The sequence below is a fragment of the Pleurodeles waltl genome, chromosome 2_1 (assembly GCF_031143425.1).
Source record: "Pleurodeles waltl isolate 20211129_DDA chromosome 2_1, aPleWal1.hap1.20221129, whole genome shotgun sequence".
In the NCBI taxonomy this organism is placed as follows: Eukaryota; Metazoa; Chordata; class Amphibia; order Caudata; family Salamandridae; genus Pleurodeles; species Pleurodeles waltl.
This window is the reverse complement of record NC_090438.1, coordinates 315,385,511-315,403,484: the sequence shown is the minus strand read 5'-3', so window position 1 is coordinate 315,403,484 and position 17,974 is coordinate 315,385,511. Positions and strand designations below refer to the sequence as shown.

At 42.1% G+C, this 17,974-nt stretch overlaps 1 protein-coding gene across 1 annotated transcript in view; it reads right to left on the bottom strand.

Annotated features, from left to right (window-relative positions):
* The window catches only part of LOC138259657 (sodium- and chloride-dependent neutral and basic amino acid transporter B(0+)-like), a 558,437-nt gene that overhangs the window by 162,367 nt on the left and 378,096 nt on the right, over positions 1-17,974 (bottom strand). The window contains 1 exon segment of the mRNA XM_069207527.1: positions 445-570. Within this exon segment, the coding sequence (XP_069063628.1) occupies positions 445-570 (126 nt within the window).

The following is a 17,974-nucleotide window of genomic DNA, read 5'->3' as shown; positions in this document are numbered from 1 at the left end:
AAAGGCAGTGGTCTGCTTTACAGTGTCTAAGACCAGCACAAGATCAAAGAATGTCAGAATGTAACTGTTGCTGACAGTGAATTTATCGTGAGTGCCTGGTCTAGATTAACAGTCTGGTTTACAATGGCAATATTATCCAATTGGAAGGGCCTCCCTAGGTAACTACACCAACACTGTTGTTGCTTAAGGCCCTCTGTCTCCACCCGGTCAATACCTTCCTGGAAGAGCCCTCCCTCTGGGATAATATTGCTTAATAAAAACTGGCATCAAAAGACTCTATACCAAGTGATCAGGCCATGCTTGGGTGGCACAATGTTCATCCATTTGACTTCGGAAAAAACAGATGACACATATTTCAACAACAACAAACCTGGTTTCGCAGGAACAATAACAAGAAAAACGGCTGCTAAATGTCACATATTAATGCCTGAATGCTGTACTTACCAACATTAGAAAATTGTGAATCAAAACCCAAGGTCAGAAGCATGAGGAAAAACAGAATCGACCAAAGAGGGGAAATTGGAAGTCTAGTCAAAGCCTCCGGATATGCAATAAATGCCAACCCAAAGCCTATGAAAAGAGGAAACAGAAAGAGAAATTTTGGAGATTGAAAAAAGTAAGCAGGAAAAACTATGATGGCTATTTTCTCTTTGTATGTTAATGTTTAAAAAAATCATCAGATCAATCCATATTTGAGAAAAACTCACGAATTTGTGATAAAAACCAGAAAGCATTGCAGGTATCCTTGATATATAATATTATATATATACTATTAGATAATATTCGATTGAAACACGCTCACCCTAGAGGCATTGAGGTCGTTTAAAATGTAATTCTAGCCGCGTTAATTTAAGCCACATTTACAGTGTTGACTAAATCCTAGCCAATGCAACATTTTGGTTTATACAAGGGTACAGCATCATCAGTTGTCCACCTTTCATTCATGCACCCAAACAAGTTCTCAATCGCATTATTAACAGTTGACGCATCATCTTTGTCGACCTCCTTTTGGCTTTGCTTTCACACAATGGAGAAAGTCGTTCAAGCCAGCCAAATTACATATGGAAAAAGCATTAGCACAGCCAATAGGTCTTGCTATTGCTTAAGCGAAATTGCTTCATCTGCAATATGCTATTTTGTGTGTAATTTTGAGGAATGGTGAGTGGATGCAGAGAAAAGCACTAATGCACACAAAAAACATGAATAGAACGATTCAAACAGATAATATGGCTGCGTGTTATACAACACCCACCCCCAAGCAAAAAACAAATACACTGAAAAAACGCACTGCACAATGTATGATTTTATAGAAAAGGAAATGTGTCTGTGCACGTTTGGTGCTAGGAAATACATTTATTGGAAAAGTAAATTAGACTGTACAGGGAAAAAATTGCTGCTTCTTCGGGCTAGTTTTCCACCTAATGAAATAGAGTAATTTATTGGAAAGTGGTTTCAGACAGCGCTGAGGTACAAGTTTGCTGCTTTTTCATCCTAAATTCTGTGATGGCTCATTTTCATTATTTTCACCAAATAATTAAGAAGCACATTGCCAAACGTGAAGGTTTATTGGTTAAAGGTTCTGATGTATCCCTACTGGAACAGCGTACATTTGTTACCACCCCTGATGTATCAAATTTGACCTATATGTGGCCATGAGTTATTATGTTACACACAAATTAGAGTTAGATTTATGTAAGGTGGTGCAATCTAAGCCAATATACAAGTACATTCACTATAGAGTTAGAGGAATTATAATACTGTGTGTTTAACTCTGTTAAGGAAATGTAATCATTGAGTATATCAATCTAAAACCATCCTCACTGCATTGAATTGTAATTGCATTTAAAACGACAAGGTATTGGGTAACATGTACACTAATGATGTTGATTAACGTGGGAAAATGTCGTTTGACACATTATCTTCACTTACACGTGTTAAGATATTTATTTCGTTTTTATATTAACTTTAACGTTAAGTTTAGATCAGAAGAGTAACTTGTATGATGTAGAATATAAATTTGCACAGTGCAACATGAATTAAATGTGCCTTTGACTTATTATTTCTTGACTAGTCCTGAATCATTATAACATGAGGAACTGTTTTTCATTTCTTCTAACCTGTCATTTCAACTTGTGCAGATGCTAGATGGGATAATGAACAGAATGCCTGGAGAGCAGACATAATTGAAGGAACCAGATAATATCCCAATTTATCTAGTGAAGAAGAGGGCAAACTAAACCAAAGCAAACAAAATGGAAGGAGGCAACAAAGGATACTGTGAATAAAAGTGAGAATTCTGAAAGTGATTTGGAAGGTGATTTCATAAGTCATCTACTGTTGCATCATGCACCACGTATGACACTGTCCTGACAGAAGAGGAAGTTGAGACATCAAGAAATGTGTCTTTCAACATACCTACCACATCAGTAGAAACAATGTCCAATTATACAGGACAGAATATAGGAATAGCAGTTCCTCTGAACTTAAATGCCTTAGTTAATCCAGACATGGTGACTGTTACTGTGACAATAGGTCCTGTTGTTCCATTACATGTCCATCTATGACAGGGAATAATACACACTCATTGGCTGTTCTGACTGCACATATAGAGAGAAATGCCTCAAGCAATAACAATACTTCACATGATTTAACAATAAGGAGACCTCCATTAGGCTCAAGACAGACAAATCCCACATGCATGACAAATCTGAACCCGACTACTAATAGAATAGGAATTTCCTCCCAATGCTACGTTCCCTCAGGAACCTACATTTTTCCTGCCTCAGCAAAATGCTACTCCAAACGCTGAGGGTAGTACCCCTAATAGGAGACTACTCTTTATTCCTTAGATACTTAGATGTCGGTTGCAACTACCCCAGATCATGTCAACTCAAATTCTTCCACAGGAGAGATATTACTTGATATAACTGCAGAAATATATTTCCTGATATTTGATAGCCCTCACTTTTACGGCTGATTCTGTATTTTTTTTTTTCAATCTTCTTTTTTTAATCAGATGTAAAAAAGAGGGCCTGAAGAGAGGCCACGGACCACGGATTCTGGTGACCAATTTAAGGAGATGATTTTGTATCAGCTCACCTTTGAAGAGGAACAACAATTTGGGTGACATAAGGATTAAATGTTTTCACAATGAGCCCTGATGAAATTCAAGCAGAATGAGTGAAACGAGTTGGCTGTTTTTGTATTGAAGAAATAGAGGAAATGAAAATATTATGACCTAATGGAGTTATTGCACTTCTGAATACTGGGGTGCACCTTCTCATATTGTATATTTGGGTTAGTCTTCTATGATTGGTAGCAGCTCCACACAACAGCTGGTGCTGCGGAATGGGTGTGCCAATACAACATTTTATGAACTAAAAAGGAGGTGCAGTTAAGAGTGTGCCCTGACTGGAGTGGTGTCCCTGCCTGTCTGGGGTGCCTACACTAGCCAACCAGGAACCCCATTTCTAACAAGCAGAAATACAACAGTAAGACTTTGCTGCATATCTTTTTTCATCATTGCAAGCTGTCTCCCTGGGTTATACTAAGGCATTGCTGGCTTCCTCATGAGTCGCTGTGTGACATATCTTTGCTCATATCTTGCTGCAGTCTTAGTCCATATGCTGTACGGTTCAATGAACCCAAATGTGGGGATTTTTTTTATACACTCTTACCTACTACTGTGCTAGATTGCTGCATGTTTGTTTTCATGTAGAGGGCATTTCTAATGACTGCATGATAGCAGAATCTCACGTTTCCAAGGTGCAAGTATAAATATCTAATACAGATCTGGTTTTGGTTTCCATTCCTGCGCTTATAGTGCAATCAAAAGCCTGAACTCAATGAACTCACATATGGATCTGAAAAACTTTAAAGTTCTGTGATGGTTGAGCAGATAATTGATGAGGGTAAAAGAGTTTCTCTTGCTAGTGATGGAGCATTTTCTTCATGCTGTAAATCAAGGTCGATGAACCTTGGAGTCTGTGCTAAGGGTGTACAATGGAAATTAGGTAACAATCAATCAACATTAATTTACAGTGTAACCAATTTGGCCACACGTTGAAAACTCAAGTTGGAAATAAAGTTATAGGGTTTTGTTTAAAATGAACACTCAGTTTAATGTAGACAAGTGTCAAAAACATGCAATGTTGCGCACAAACATTTCAGGACTTCACTGTTGAAGTGAGTCCCTCTATCTAACCCAAGATAAGTTGGGTATTTGAAAAGTGGAATGAGTTCTCTTAACCAAAAGTTTGCTACTGTGAGACTGTCATTTCTCCTGGTTGGGTGAGCCTCAACAGAACAAAAGAAAATGCATACATTAACCAAGGCATATCACAATCCATTGTACATAGGATGTTCGATAAAGTCCAATTGAACCTTGTTGAATGATCTCCCTGATCTCCTTATGTAACTCAGTGTGACTGCAGTTCATTTGGCCACATTCATTTGTCGACATGTAAACCACCTGTGGTATATGGCTTCTGACATCAGACTAAATCTAGAATTACAGCACATCCATCGAAAAAAACTCACCAAGGCATCACATCCCACATCAGCTGGACAGTGGTAATGCCTCACCATTGGTGGTAACAAACAAGTAGGCATCACAACTCTTCCATCACTTTAAACTCAAACTTCATCCACATCTCTTTTGACACATCCTGCTCTGTTCCATCCCTGTTGCTCTGCTTCTGACACCTCTTCTTTGAACCTCTTGACTTCTTCCTATGTATCTGCAGCAATTAGTAAGAGATTGTAATGTGGCTCATCTGATCCCTCGTATAGCACAGTATCTGGTGACCTTGTCAGCCAAATTATTGCCCACAGTAACATAGTCTGATCCTTTGCGGTAATGCAAGTTGAAAATCCTTTTGCTAATGTGGATAGGTGATCCAGAGGAGGCCATAAACCCTCTCTGGGACCACAACTGACTGTAATCATGAACAACACCAAATGTATACTGGCTATTGGTCCAAATAGTCACATTCAGCTGGTCTGAAACACAGGATGCCCTTGTAAGGGCAATCAATTCAGCCACTTGTGCACAAAAAGACTCCTTGAAGCCAGGAGGCTTCCACCACACCTGAGACAATATAGACTTTGTAGGCAGCTCTCAGGTTTCCTTCATGGTCTCTCAAGCAGGAGCCATCAACAAACATTATATTATCTGATTCAGGAAATTGCATATCTTGTATATTAGGCTTCAGTTTGGTGCACAGTTCAGTGACATCCAGACAGTCATGCTCAATTTCACCATCCTCATCAGTCTCATTTGCAGGATTTAATCTGGTACAGCACCTTAAATTCATATTAGATGCAGCCAAGATTGGCTACTCATAACTCATCAATCTACTGCTTGTGAGATGATGTGTCTTTGTTCGTATTAGCAAAATCTCTACAGAGTGGGGAGCAAAAGCATTCAATTGATGACCCATAACAATGCTTTTGCACTGTTCAGTGCTGACACCTATAGCAGCAACTGCCTTAAGGCAACGTTGAAGCAACTCGGTCACATGTGGCAGAAAAATATGCAAAAGCCCTGTTGGTGTTTCCTTGTAACTGAGTCAGCACTGAGAGAGTGTATCCCATTTGTAATAGTCATCAGGCATTTCCAGAGCCAGGTCACGGCAGAGATTTTCTCTCAGCTCTGAGAAGGCATGCATAAAGCTGTCATCCAATGGTACTGGATCAGATTCATCCTTGTGTGTCAGCAACTGTAAGGGCTAGGCATAAAGGGAATAGTTTGAAATCCACTGACGACAATAGCCAACCATTCACTAGAACATCCTGACTTGATTCTGAGTTGTTGGGGGATTTGCATTCAGAATTGAGATTCTCTCCTGACACCTTCCTTGCACCTTTCTCAATGTGATGTCCAAGGTATAAGACTTCTTTCTTACAGTATTGCAATTTCATCAGGGATACTTTATGTCCATTCTCAGCTAAGTGGTTGAACAGAGCAATTGTATTGTTTGCAAGCTTCTCATGTATTTGATGCCATTAATAGGTAGTCAATATATTGAATCAAAACTGAATGATAGGGCATCTCTAGAGACTCCAGATTGTTCTTCAGAATCTGATTGAAAATTGACAGAGTCTCTATGTACCCTTGTGGGACTCAACACCATGCCACAACATGACTTCCAAACCGAAATATAAAGAGGAACTGTCTCTCCTCATGCAGCGGTATGGAGAAAAATGCTTAGCACAGGTCAATCACAGTGAACCACTTTGCTTCAAGTGGAATCTGAAATAGAATCACTGCTGGATTTGGTACCAAGGGACAACAAGGAAACAGAATGAATCTTGTTTATTTCTCTCAAATCCTGGATAATGCATTATTTTCCATTGGGTTTCCTCAGTCCCATAATGTGTGAGTTACATGACCTTATCATTATTTCTGTCAGTGTTCCCTGTTCTATCATGGAACCATTGACTGGATTAATTCCTGAAATTGTTTCAGGAGTCAAATTGTTTCACAGGGTTCTCAGATGCTCAGCATTTGGTTTCACTGTTATCTGTACAGGTTCAACACCTTAGATAAGACCTATATCTTTTCCCGAAAAGCCCAAAACTTCAGATAGAACCATCTTTCAGATCAACAGGTAAATCTTCACTTTTTAACATGGGGTAAAATGTGACACATGGGGTTTGATTTACAAGTTTAAATGCCACATCTTCATCATGTGTCTATATCTTTATATCTTTATAGAGAGATATATATTTCTATCTATTGGAGTGCAATAGATAGAAAAATGAAGTTTTCACAAGATGTCGTTTCCAAGCAGACACACTGGACTCGAGCCACACAACAAAAATGTGTGATCATCTTCAAAATACCTTACTTTGACAGGCACAGCTTCTGTAAAGAGGCTTGTCAATTGTTGGTTTGCAACACCTAGAATCTGTAATTGTTTTCCTGAGAGGGGTAGGTTAAGACCTCTGATGTTCTCAGAGTAGAGCAAGTAGCACCTTTGTCAACCAGAAATGACACAGGGTGACAACTCATGTTACCATCCACCTGTGGACCACTCTGGTTTATCGCTAAGGATGCATCAAGTATGCATTCCTCTTCCCCTCTCATGTATGGTCATTAGAATTGATCTGTGTTTTACTCCTCATCCATTGGAATCATGGGGTACTGGTTCACTAAAGGATTGGTATTTGCATTTGGGACTTGATTCAAATTTTGTCTGGGAATATTTGTCTTTTGTTGGGGCATCAGGGCTTGTGGAACCTGCATTTGTTGCCTCTGGGACACAATAGAACTTTGGATCTCGGCCTCTGCACCTGCTGTAATTGAACCTGATTGTTTCCCTGAGTCTGAGCAAATCCATCATTGTGCATCTGATTCTCATTTCCAATATTATCTGGATTAAAACAACATTAGCTCTGGTCAATTAGAACACCTCCTCCTCTACCCTAATGTTGAAAATCATTGTCTTCTTTCATCATCGTAACTCCCTGGTGAGAGACTTCCTGCATACTAGCAACATTCCCTACAAACAGCTCATTCTGATTTTTTTTGTGTCACTTGCATCTGTACTATCATCAGCTTCTCTTTCAATTTATTTTGTTTCAACTCTAATTTGTTGCTGCAATATTTAGCAAAAGGCAGAATTTCATCAACCTGCTTATTCTACCAACAAATTCAATGCTGCTGTATAATATTACTTACTTCTGGCCTCAATCTCTCTACATATCAAACACAAAATGCCCCATGTCCTTTGCCTCAATGGTCTCTGTACAACTGAAATGTTTGAAATCCTGTAACAATCCTTCACAATAGGAATGTATTAACTCCTTAGATATTTGAATTGTTCTGCTACTTTTGAGTCAATCATTTTCTTTAAGGGACACCTTTGTTTTCAAAAACAAAATCACCTTCCTTACTCTCATCTGCTCCAGCTAGAGGCAAATCTATTCTTACTTTTTTTTTATCCTTCTTCTTTACCCATCTTCCTTCCCATCCATCTAGTTCACTTCATTTTCAAATGCAGCCAATTAATTCCATGATCTGTAATTTCACTCCCGGAGGTCTCATGTTTGAAATGCCTCAATCTCTGAAGCTCAATCTTTGTGCAGCTTTGGACTCTACTTTAATCTGCTTCTTCAGTTTTTATTGTTCCAACTCCAGTTCATTGCTGCAATACTTAGTGTATTGCAGGATTTTGTCAATTGATTTATTCTGCCCACAAATCAAATGCTGCTGAATCATGTTAATTATTTCAGGCTTTATTCCCTGTACAAATCCATGGGATAATCTGAACACAAAATGCCCCATGTCCTTTGCCACAATAGCCTCATTATCTTTAGGGGACACCTTTGTTTTGAAAAACTAAATCACCTTCCTCACTCTCATCTGCTCCACCCAGAGGCAAATCTATTCTTACTTTCTTTTGATCCTTCTTCTTTACCTATTGTCCTTCCCACCTATCTAGTTCACTCCATTTTCAAATGCAGCCAGTTAATCCCCTGATCTGTAATTTAATTCCTGGAAGTCTCATGTTTGAAAATTCCCGATCACTGAAACTTAAACAGTACCTTTTTGTAAAGCTTTTGATTTATACAAATCAATTTCATATCTCTGGGCCAAATCAGCTAGTCTCTCATAAACTTGCCCTGCCCATCTGGTAATATCTTTGCACTTGAACATTAGTTCATCATATTTCTACGTGTCTAAGTTTGCTGCATCAAGAGTTCCTAAAAGCATCTCATTAAATTCTAACTGCATTTAGGACACATTTAGCATTCTTTCTCTTTTTGGGGTTTGAAATGGCATTATTAGACCAAACACAACATGTATCGGTAATAATCTGCTAAACAAGCATTTTTTCAGAACATAACACAGGTTACTAATACCCTACGAGAGCAAGCAGTAGTCAGGTAAACACATAGGTTACTACTATTCTGCAACAAAAGCAGTAGTCAGGTTGTCATTATCACCAAAAATTCACATCATAATAAACACATTATCCTGAGTGCCAAGACATCATTAGGAATACACATAGAGAAACATTCCCAAATGGCAGATCGTTTTCATCCCCAAAATAAATGCACATATCATGGAAATATTTCCATCTGGCATAGGTAATGGAAACATTTCATACTCACCCCAATGTCTGTTGTGCAATTCCTGAAATATGTGTGCCACCCCAAAATGGCAAACACAACATATAATGTGATATCAGATCATGAAGAAATAGTGCAGTAATACAGTGAGGATGACAGTACCATGGAGGAGTGTAACTTTTGTAAGAACCACGAACAATACCTTCCACCTAAAGGTTGCAGCGCCTCAGCACTCCTTTTATTAAATATATGGCAATTGGAGCACACCCTGCCCAGCAAAAGGAGCTCCTGTGCTCCTATTACACAGGGTGTGGTGTTTCACTTCCAGAGGGAATAGGGCCTCTGTCAAGGTTCCATCCCATCCCACTACAATGAAATAGTCCTGGATTCTCCCAGGGTGATTTAGAGGGCAGGAAGACCTCAGCGAGCCTCCTAAGGTAAGGCTTCCAAGAAGGAGGGGGGACCGCTGCCTGCTAACAGGTGGGGCTGTGGCTGACACCCACATCATCTGACCTTTCTTACAATAACAGTGCCACCTGAGATGGACTGGAGCACAACAGGCGGCCTGGTTCACTCGCCCCCAGAGTACCTTAGGGCAGGAGGTGTTCCCCGTGACTCTTCCATGTTGTCCTTGCCCGATGTAGGCTGCTGCTTCAGTAGGTGCCTGCTTGTGCACCAGGGGCATGGAAGGAAGTGCGCTTGTCCACACCGGCTCATGGCTCCCACACCAGGGGGGGAGCCACACACAGGATGGCATGGGCACTTCCTTGCAACCAAGCTGGTAAACAAAAACACAAAACAAAGCAAAAGGGCTCTTTATGCTGTGTAGGGAAAAAGAGTGGAACATTCCTCCCGCTCTACAAAGAAGCAGAAAAAAATCAGTCTTCATGCACTACCCAACAGCAAGGGGGCACTCTACTCGTATCACCCACTCAGAGACAGGCCAAAGGCATTAAATGGCTAAGGCAGTAAAATGCCAACTTTCTAAAAGTGGCATTTTCAAAAGTGTAATTTAAAATCTGACTTTACCATAAGAGAGGATTTTTCATTACAAGACACCAAATATGGAAAACAAATTTAAGAGATTTTGTTTAACTATCAGGACATGTAAAACGTAATGGTACATGTCCAAACTTTTATTTACCCAACACCCTGCACCATTGGCTGTGTAAGGCCTAACCCAGGGTTAACGTACATGTTTTTAAAAAGGGAGGATTGGGTCTGGTAAAAACTTTATTTAGCTAGGTTGAAATGGCAATTTAAAACTACACAAACAGGCTCCAATCACAGGCCGTAGACATATTTAAAGGGCTGCTTAACTGAGTTGCACAAACACTGCTGCGGGCCCACCAGTAGTTTTTTATTTACAGGCCCTGGGCACATATGAATGAGGCACTCCTCCCTAGTGGGTTCCCCTTCCTTCTGCCAACTGGTAAGTTCAGGTAGGTTTCCCAGGATGACAATGTTCTCCTGTGTAGGTTCTGGGGTGACATCTTCAAGCTCTGCCTCCTTCTTGACTGTGGGAGTTTCATGAGTGGGTTTCCCATGCCACTTGCTCTTCTTCTTTTTGGCAAGGTACAGGGCCATTCTTCCAGGCTCCATGTCCTCCTATCTTCCCTCTCATACAGCCAAAGACTGTATGGTCAGCCACACCCACTCAGGAAACCCTAACATATCAAGGTGGGACCTGAGCTATTCCTCTTTCTAGAAAGTGTGCTCTATATCGCTGCCAAGCAGAGAATCTACAGGCATGGATAGACTCACAGCTACCCCTAAGAAACCTGAAACCACCCCTTCTTCTCAAAGGGAACAAGAACTATTGTTCTCATGGTTTTCAGCTGCAATGACCTGCATTAGGGACTAACCGCTCTGAGGTCACCAGATGCATATGAGATCACTGAATACATAAGAGGCATATAAAACACAAGAAATAAAATGAGTACCAATGAATGGGTCAATCGGTCCAAAGGGAATGTGGGACTCATCTAATGAACATATAAGATGGTGTAGCCTATGATAAAACAGACATGTTGTAAAAACAACAGAACTAGGGCAACACAAATCGAAGTGATCTGAAATCTACAACCCAAGCCCCAGCTCTATTATGGCTGAGAATGAGGGTGTCAACAACTAATTATGTCCTGGAACAGTCATAAAACAACATAGGTATATGATGTGAATAAAGAACAGTTGAAATAACACCAGATTATGCAGTGCAAAGTGACCAGGATATGAGCCAGGTAACACAAAATGGCAGCACATCAATAGAAAGGATACCCAATGTAATTCATATGAAAAGTAGGCTGTCATAAGCATCCTAGGTCGTGATTGGAGCTCCACCATTCATCAAATATATTAAAGTCACAGTACCAACATATGTATGGACAAGACCAAATGTATGTAGAGATTCTGCACCAGAAATAACCTTGAAAGTATCAGGTGGAGGGAAAACTCAAGAAACCAGTGGCACCATCCTCATCAACGTGAATCTCAGACGTATTGTCCAGGAAGGTTCCAAGATTGGCAGGTTCTTCAAAGATCTGTGTTCTGTCTCTAAAGATGATTTTGAATCTTGAAGGACCGACAAATGATTGCAGAATGGCTCTTTCAGTGAATATCCTTTGTAGGGCCAAAAAGGGCTTCCTTCTACTCATAATGTCCCTCGGAAAGTCTTGAGAGATAGAGGTCCTATTCTCTTGCCAAGTGACCACCTTAGATTTCCTCACATGAGCCAGAATGATTTCAGAGTGCTGGTTGCATAGACACTTGAATATCACTGGGTGTGGAGTCCTAGAGTTTTTACATTGGAAGCAAGGGAACCAGTGGGCACACTCAATTTCAAACTCTCGTAGAAAGAATATTTGTAGGGTGGCCGGGTTACCAGACTCTAAAAACTCTACCATGGGAGAGGCTTTCTCCTCTGCGCCCTATGGAAGCCCACATTTTTTTTAGGCTACTGCGTCTGCTGTGATCTTACATACTGTTAATGTCCCATTTGAGGGAGGAAATAGTCTGGTCTGATCTTTGTAACTGTTTCCCATGGGCCAAAGTACGATCCAATATATTGCTTAGTCTATATTCATCATGTGTGAGTCTAATGTTTTAATCCTTCAGGTACCTCTTGATACCTGCCAAAGTTTTTTCAAGATGGATTCCTTTGTTGTGGAGTCTTTAGATTTATTTTGCTAAGGGATTCCAGAAGGGGGTTCCTGCTTGGAATGTTTCAGTTTCCCTTTAGCCTTTATCCTTGGAGTCTTTGGGTTCAGACATGTTATGTTATTTGAGTGTGTTTGAGGCTCCCCAGGTCTTAAAACAGAGCGACAAATGAGAGGCCAAAGGTGCGGTTCTTGGATGAATATTGAAGGTTGAGGGGAAAACACTGCATAAATCACTTTGTGGACCAAAACTGCAACCCCAGAAACTTTCTTAGAATTATACCAGCAAGTGGCTACCTGTTGAGCATGACCAAGGAAGGGAGCATGTGTGATACACAGATCAGTACAAATCTGCACTCGTCAAACTGTGAAAAAGCAACAGGCGGAACAAGAGTCTCAGTAAGGCCTTGTATACATCATCAGGGTGCTGTAATAAAAAAAGAAACAGTAGTTGCTTTGGTATTTGCCGTCAACAACAAACAATCGGGGCAAACAAGATGAATGTGAGAGTGCATTGGCAGTGGTAGCTGAAGAAAACCAGGCATGGTGTACGTAGATCATGACAAAAAAAGTCAGCACAAGCACTGATAAAGAGACCAGACATCGCTGGAAGAGCAGATCAACAATAGCACAGTCAGCCCAGTGTATGCATGACTGGATATGAAACGTTTGTGTGAAAAAGGAGTGAAAAGAATATCAGATTGCAGATTCATGGCCCATGCAAAGAGTCAGCAGCTGGGATCGGGCCATGGGTTAATTATGACTGAGACACAAGGTGCGTTACTGCTCAATTGCAAGAGGAGCCAGAGTTCAATTAATTTGTTGAGGGGATCTGATGGCGCGCCAGCTCCCAGATCCTCCTCATGGATATCAGCATCAAAGATAGCATAGTCACTAGGGTGGCACCATCTGTGGTGCCACCTGTCTTCACTGCAGCATTTTATCAGCCCAGGAAATTAACTTCTCGGGCCTCCAGCCAATCCAGAGTGATCACTATGTGGATGCCAAGAAACGAATAAGGGCAGAAGCTGCAGCATAGTGGGCACTAAAAGTGTTGGTTTAGTTGCTGCTCTGCAGAGCTCACCGGAGAGCGACCACCCAGCACGGCACTCAAGCCACCCCTACCCTATCCATTCATAAGGCTTTCTGTTGTTCATGTATTCGGTTTGTTCTGCCACCTCCAGATGGAATTAGCTTAGAGGGAGCTGATTCAATATTCACATAGTGGGATGTGCCACTTAATGAAACTGTGCTCTCATATGTGGAGAATGTAACACAATTGATCATACCACAATAAATCTGCAGTCTTAGTGATTTCATATGTGAAAATAATGTATAATACCCCTGGTTTTTGTGGTGAGCCATAAAACTTTTCTGAAGACCTAGATGCTGATTGGGATGCTGCCCGTTTCTTTTTTGATTTTACTGACTACTTGGAAAATATATGTAATACCCAACTTGCTGAGGCCATCATGGATTTGACTCTGAACCACATTTCTTTTGACACTTTGTAATACATCTTTAAATATATCCACTGATCTAGAACTCAATTATTGAGTGGAGCTTTTTACCTAACTAACTGTTTTCATTATATTTGTATGTGTTGGGAGGTGCCTTTCCTCAGGGACCCATTTTCTGGTGAGATTGTAGAGGTGACATTTTTGGGTATCAGATTGCACACCCACAGTGCTTCCTCACTGATAGAACTCATCATAGTAAGCCTTCCGTGCCTTCTTCCTTGTAATACCTCCCACTGGTAGCTTTTGCATTGGCACAGGCTTTCTCTTATACTATTAACCTATTATTGCTGGAAACCAACTACTTCACGTGTAGTACAGCATTTTGAGACATTTGGATTTTAAAGTGTTAGTCCACTGATTCCACTGACTATATTTTCCATGATCTTCAAAACTTTATCACAACATTCACTTGTCTCTGTTCTCTTAATTTGCCTTACAGTACTTAGCATAATGGCTAAATTAAAAAAATAGTTGACCGAAAGAAAGCAGATGGCATCTCCTCCACCTGCTCAGTCAAAATGAATAGGAAGCTCAAGAATCTTCTCTGTCAAAGATTCAGGCAATACACATTAATACTGATTCTATCAGTAATGATATTAAGTGTGTTTACAAAGAATTAGCAGGACAGTCCACAAGAGTGTCTTAATTACTAGTGAGGCATAAGAAGTCTCTCACCTCTGTCAGAGTCTTCAGGGGTGTTCCCAAGTCAGAATTGACTCAATATTGGCCCAGAGGGGCCGCCCTTAGCGTACTCCCACTTGATGCCCCATGTAGACCACTGAACTATCTGGCACTTACTGGCGTTGATAGTCAGCAGAGCCACCTGCAGAGCCTGAAGAACTTCCCTGAGGTGACACAGGTGGTCCTCTCAGCTAGCACTGAGGCCACATTGTAATCTAGGTAGGTGGCATTGAAGTTCTCCAATCCAACCAGGCCCTGGTTGACCATCGTAAAAGGTGGCAGGGGCATTCTTCAATCCATAGGGCATCACCCAGAACTGGAAGTGCCCTTCTGGGGTAGAGAATGCAGACTTCTTGTTGGCCTCTTCAGTTAGAGCCATCTGCCAGTACCCAGAGATAAAGTCAACATGCTGAGGAACATGGCCGTTTCTAACAGATCTAGGAGCTGAACAGCTCTGGGAAAGAGGAGTGTGTCATACCTGGTGACTGCACTGAGTCATCAGTAATACATGCAGAACCTACATTCCAGAGTGGTACGTGAAGGAGCAGAGCTTTACGGACCAGTACCACTGGGCTAGTCAAAGGGCTGGTTGAGGGTTCAATAACTTCTAACACCAGATTTTGGAGATTTCCTCCTTAATGCTGGCTCTCACCTTATCAGACGCCTGTAGATATTACTCTTCACAGGAAGACCATGTAGTAAGTCCTAGGGTAAAGGAGAAGAGGGAGGCAAACTGTTCCAACAACTGGTGGCAGTCTCTCTGTCAATCTAAGATCAGGGCAGGGTAAATGAAGACATGCTCCACTGACCATCCTGCTCCTTGGAAAATAGGAAGTCAGGGCGAGGTTCACTCTCCTCCACTCCATCATCTGTGATTGACATGAAAAACTCGTAAAAGATTCCTGGGGTCTTAAGTCTTAAGGTCCACCAGGTGGGTGTCTTCACTCTTGTGTTCTTTCACTTCTAAAGGTCCAGGCAATTGGTCCTGTAGGGCCGGGGCTCCACATGCTAAATCCCTCACACATTTTGGCCAGGTTAAAACTCGACCAGAGTAGCCTTCTGGGTATACCACTGTTTCATAACCTCCTAACTGCCTTCTAGATTCTCTTGAACTTCTTTAAGAAATGCTTCATTTGGGTAAGGATTGCCAGCATGTTGCTGATTACATCTTGAGGGGATTTCCTGCGAGCTTGCACACATCCCTTCTTCACCAGATTGAGAGGTCCTCTCACAGGGTGCCCATACGGAAGTTCAAAGTGGCTGAAACCAACTCCCTTCTCTTGGACCTCCCTGTTGGCAAACAAAAGGCATGGCAAGAAGATATCCCATGTCCTGAGGTAATCTGAAAAGCCCATGAACATGCCTTTGAGGGTCAAGATAAACCTCTCAACAAGTCTGTTAGTTTGTGGTGGTAAGGAGTGGGGAACTTGTATATTACCCCACACACCTCCCACACGGACTTCATGTAAGCTGACATGAAGTTGGTACCATGGTCAGATATCACTTCCTTAGGGAACCCCACATGGGTAACCATCCCAATCTGTGCCCTGGCCACTGCAGGCAAAGTCACAATCCTTAGAGGTATGGTCTATGGGTACAGAGTGGCACAGTCCACCAAGACCAGGATGAACATCTTCCCAAGGGTTGACTTGGGGTACAGAGGCCCAACAATGTTGATGCCCACCCAGTCAAAGGGTGTGCCAAACGACAGGGAAAGACTTCATGGGAGCTTTGCACATATCTCCTGACTTGCCACATGCCTAGTAGGTATAGCATGACCTGCTGAATGCATCTGGTGGCAAGAAAAGTAGGTTAAGTGTTGCCCACACTAAATGGCCTACCAGGGGAACATCCTTAGCCAGCACCAGTAGTATGGCTCTGTAGTACTGGGGGTCCCCCAACATGGAACCTTAAGCTCACCATACAGAAGACCATTTTCCCAGTAAATCAGGTGATCACCAAATGTGTCATCAGCTGCCTGAGCCTTGGTCTGCTGCCATAGGCCCTCAAAAGTAGGGACCTCCATCTGCACCTTGCAGAAATTCTCACTGGTGGAACCCCCTTCATGCTGCCAGTTGGTCAGCTCAGGAAGGTTTTCTAGGGTAGAAATGTTCTCCCCTGTAGGCTCAGGTGTGGCCCCAAGGATCAGCCTCTTCTGGGCTGTGGGAGTCTCATGGACTAGTTTTCTGCACCCTTTGCCCATCTTCTTTTTGGCAGGCACTTGGGCCATTTGCCCATGCTTGAATTATTCCTGACTGTCCTCTCAGGGGAACTTGGACTGTGTGGTCAGGCACCCACTCAGGTAACCCTAATATCTTCAAGGCGACCAGGTCCATCTCCTTTCAGGTGTGCTCAAGGTCATTGCCAAGCACATAATCCACAGGCATGGATGGCCTCACAGCTACCCTCAAGGAACCTGAGACCCCTCTCATTCAAAGAGAACCAGAGCCACCGGATAGTGACTCTCATGATAGTCGGCTGTAATAACCTGGTGGAATACATTAGGGATTACCCTCGCTGAGGACTGAGCTTCACCCTCTACCCATTGATGGTGACCCACTGCCTTTATTTCTTATTGTTGCTAGGTATGTGAGTTCTCTGCACCATCTCTCTGTCACTCAGGGAAACTAGGGTAACCTCTGTGCTATCCTCCACACTATCTGGGGCAATCTCATCCCCAAACTCTACACTTCCCCAAACTCTACACTTACCAACCCCAGTGGCTGTCAACCAGTGTCCACCAGTGTCCACCAGTGCCACTCGGGACACTTGGTATTCCCCTTTGAGTGTCAAACCTGTTGACAACCATAGCATTTAAAGGGCACCTTCCCTGAAGATTTACTATCAGGAACCATTTATTCTTCTGTTCTGGCAGGCACTGGGAGCCCTGAAGCATACAACTAGTTTGAGGGTCCTGTTTTTATGTTTGTCTCCCTCTTCCTTCCTCTTGTGTGGACCCTGCCTACCCTTGTGATGACCTCCCCCAGAAACTTTCTTGTGGACCCTGGTGCTTATCCAGCAGTCCACCTCCTTAGCAAGATCCCTGTGGTCAATAATGTGTTGGGGCATCCAGTGCCTTGCAAAAGGACTCCACACAATGTACCCAACACTGCTGGTTCAGCTTCCCGCTGTCCCTAAACATTTGCCTGTATTTATCTGGTATGAGACCATACGTTCTGATGTGGATGTTCTTCATGGGGGTATGCCTCATCCTTATCTAATGCTAGTAGGGCATCCTTCCCCTTGCAAGCAATGTGTTTCCAGAGGCTAGGCCCCCAAATCCTCTGACTGATCCTATGCATCTGAAAAAGTACCTCATACACTTCAAACCACTTGTCAATGACATTCCCCACAACGAAGTCAGACAATGACCTTTGGGAATATGGACACTCTAGTCTCCAGAGGACAAGGTAGGTATGCTGCCACCATCACTTCTGGACCTGATCTTGATATCCACCTTCTTTAGACTTAGTTCATAAACCAGTTACCATTTTGCCTCCTCCAAGGCTTTCTCTGCCCCAGCCTTCTTTGCCTTCATGG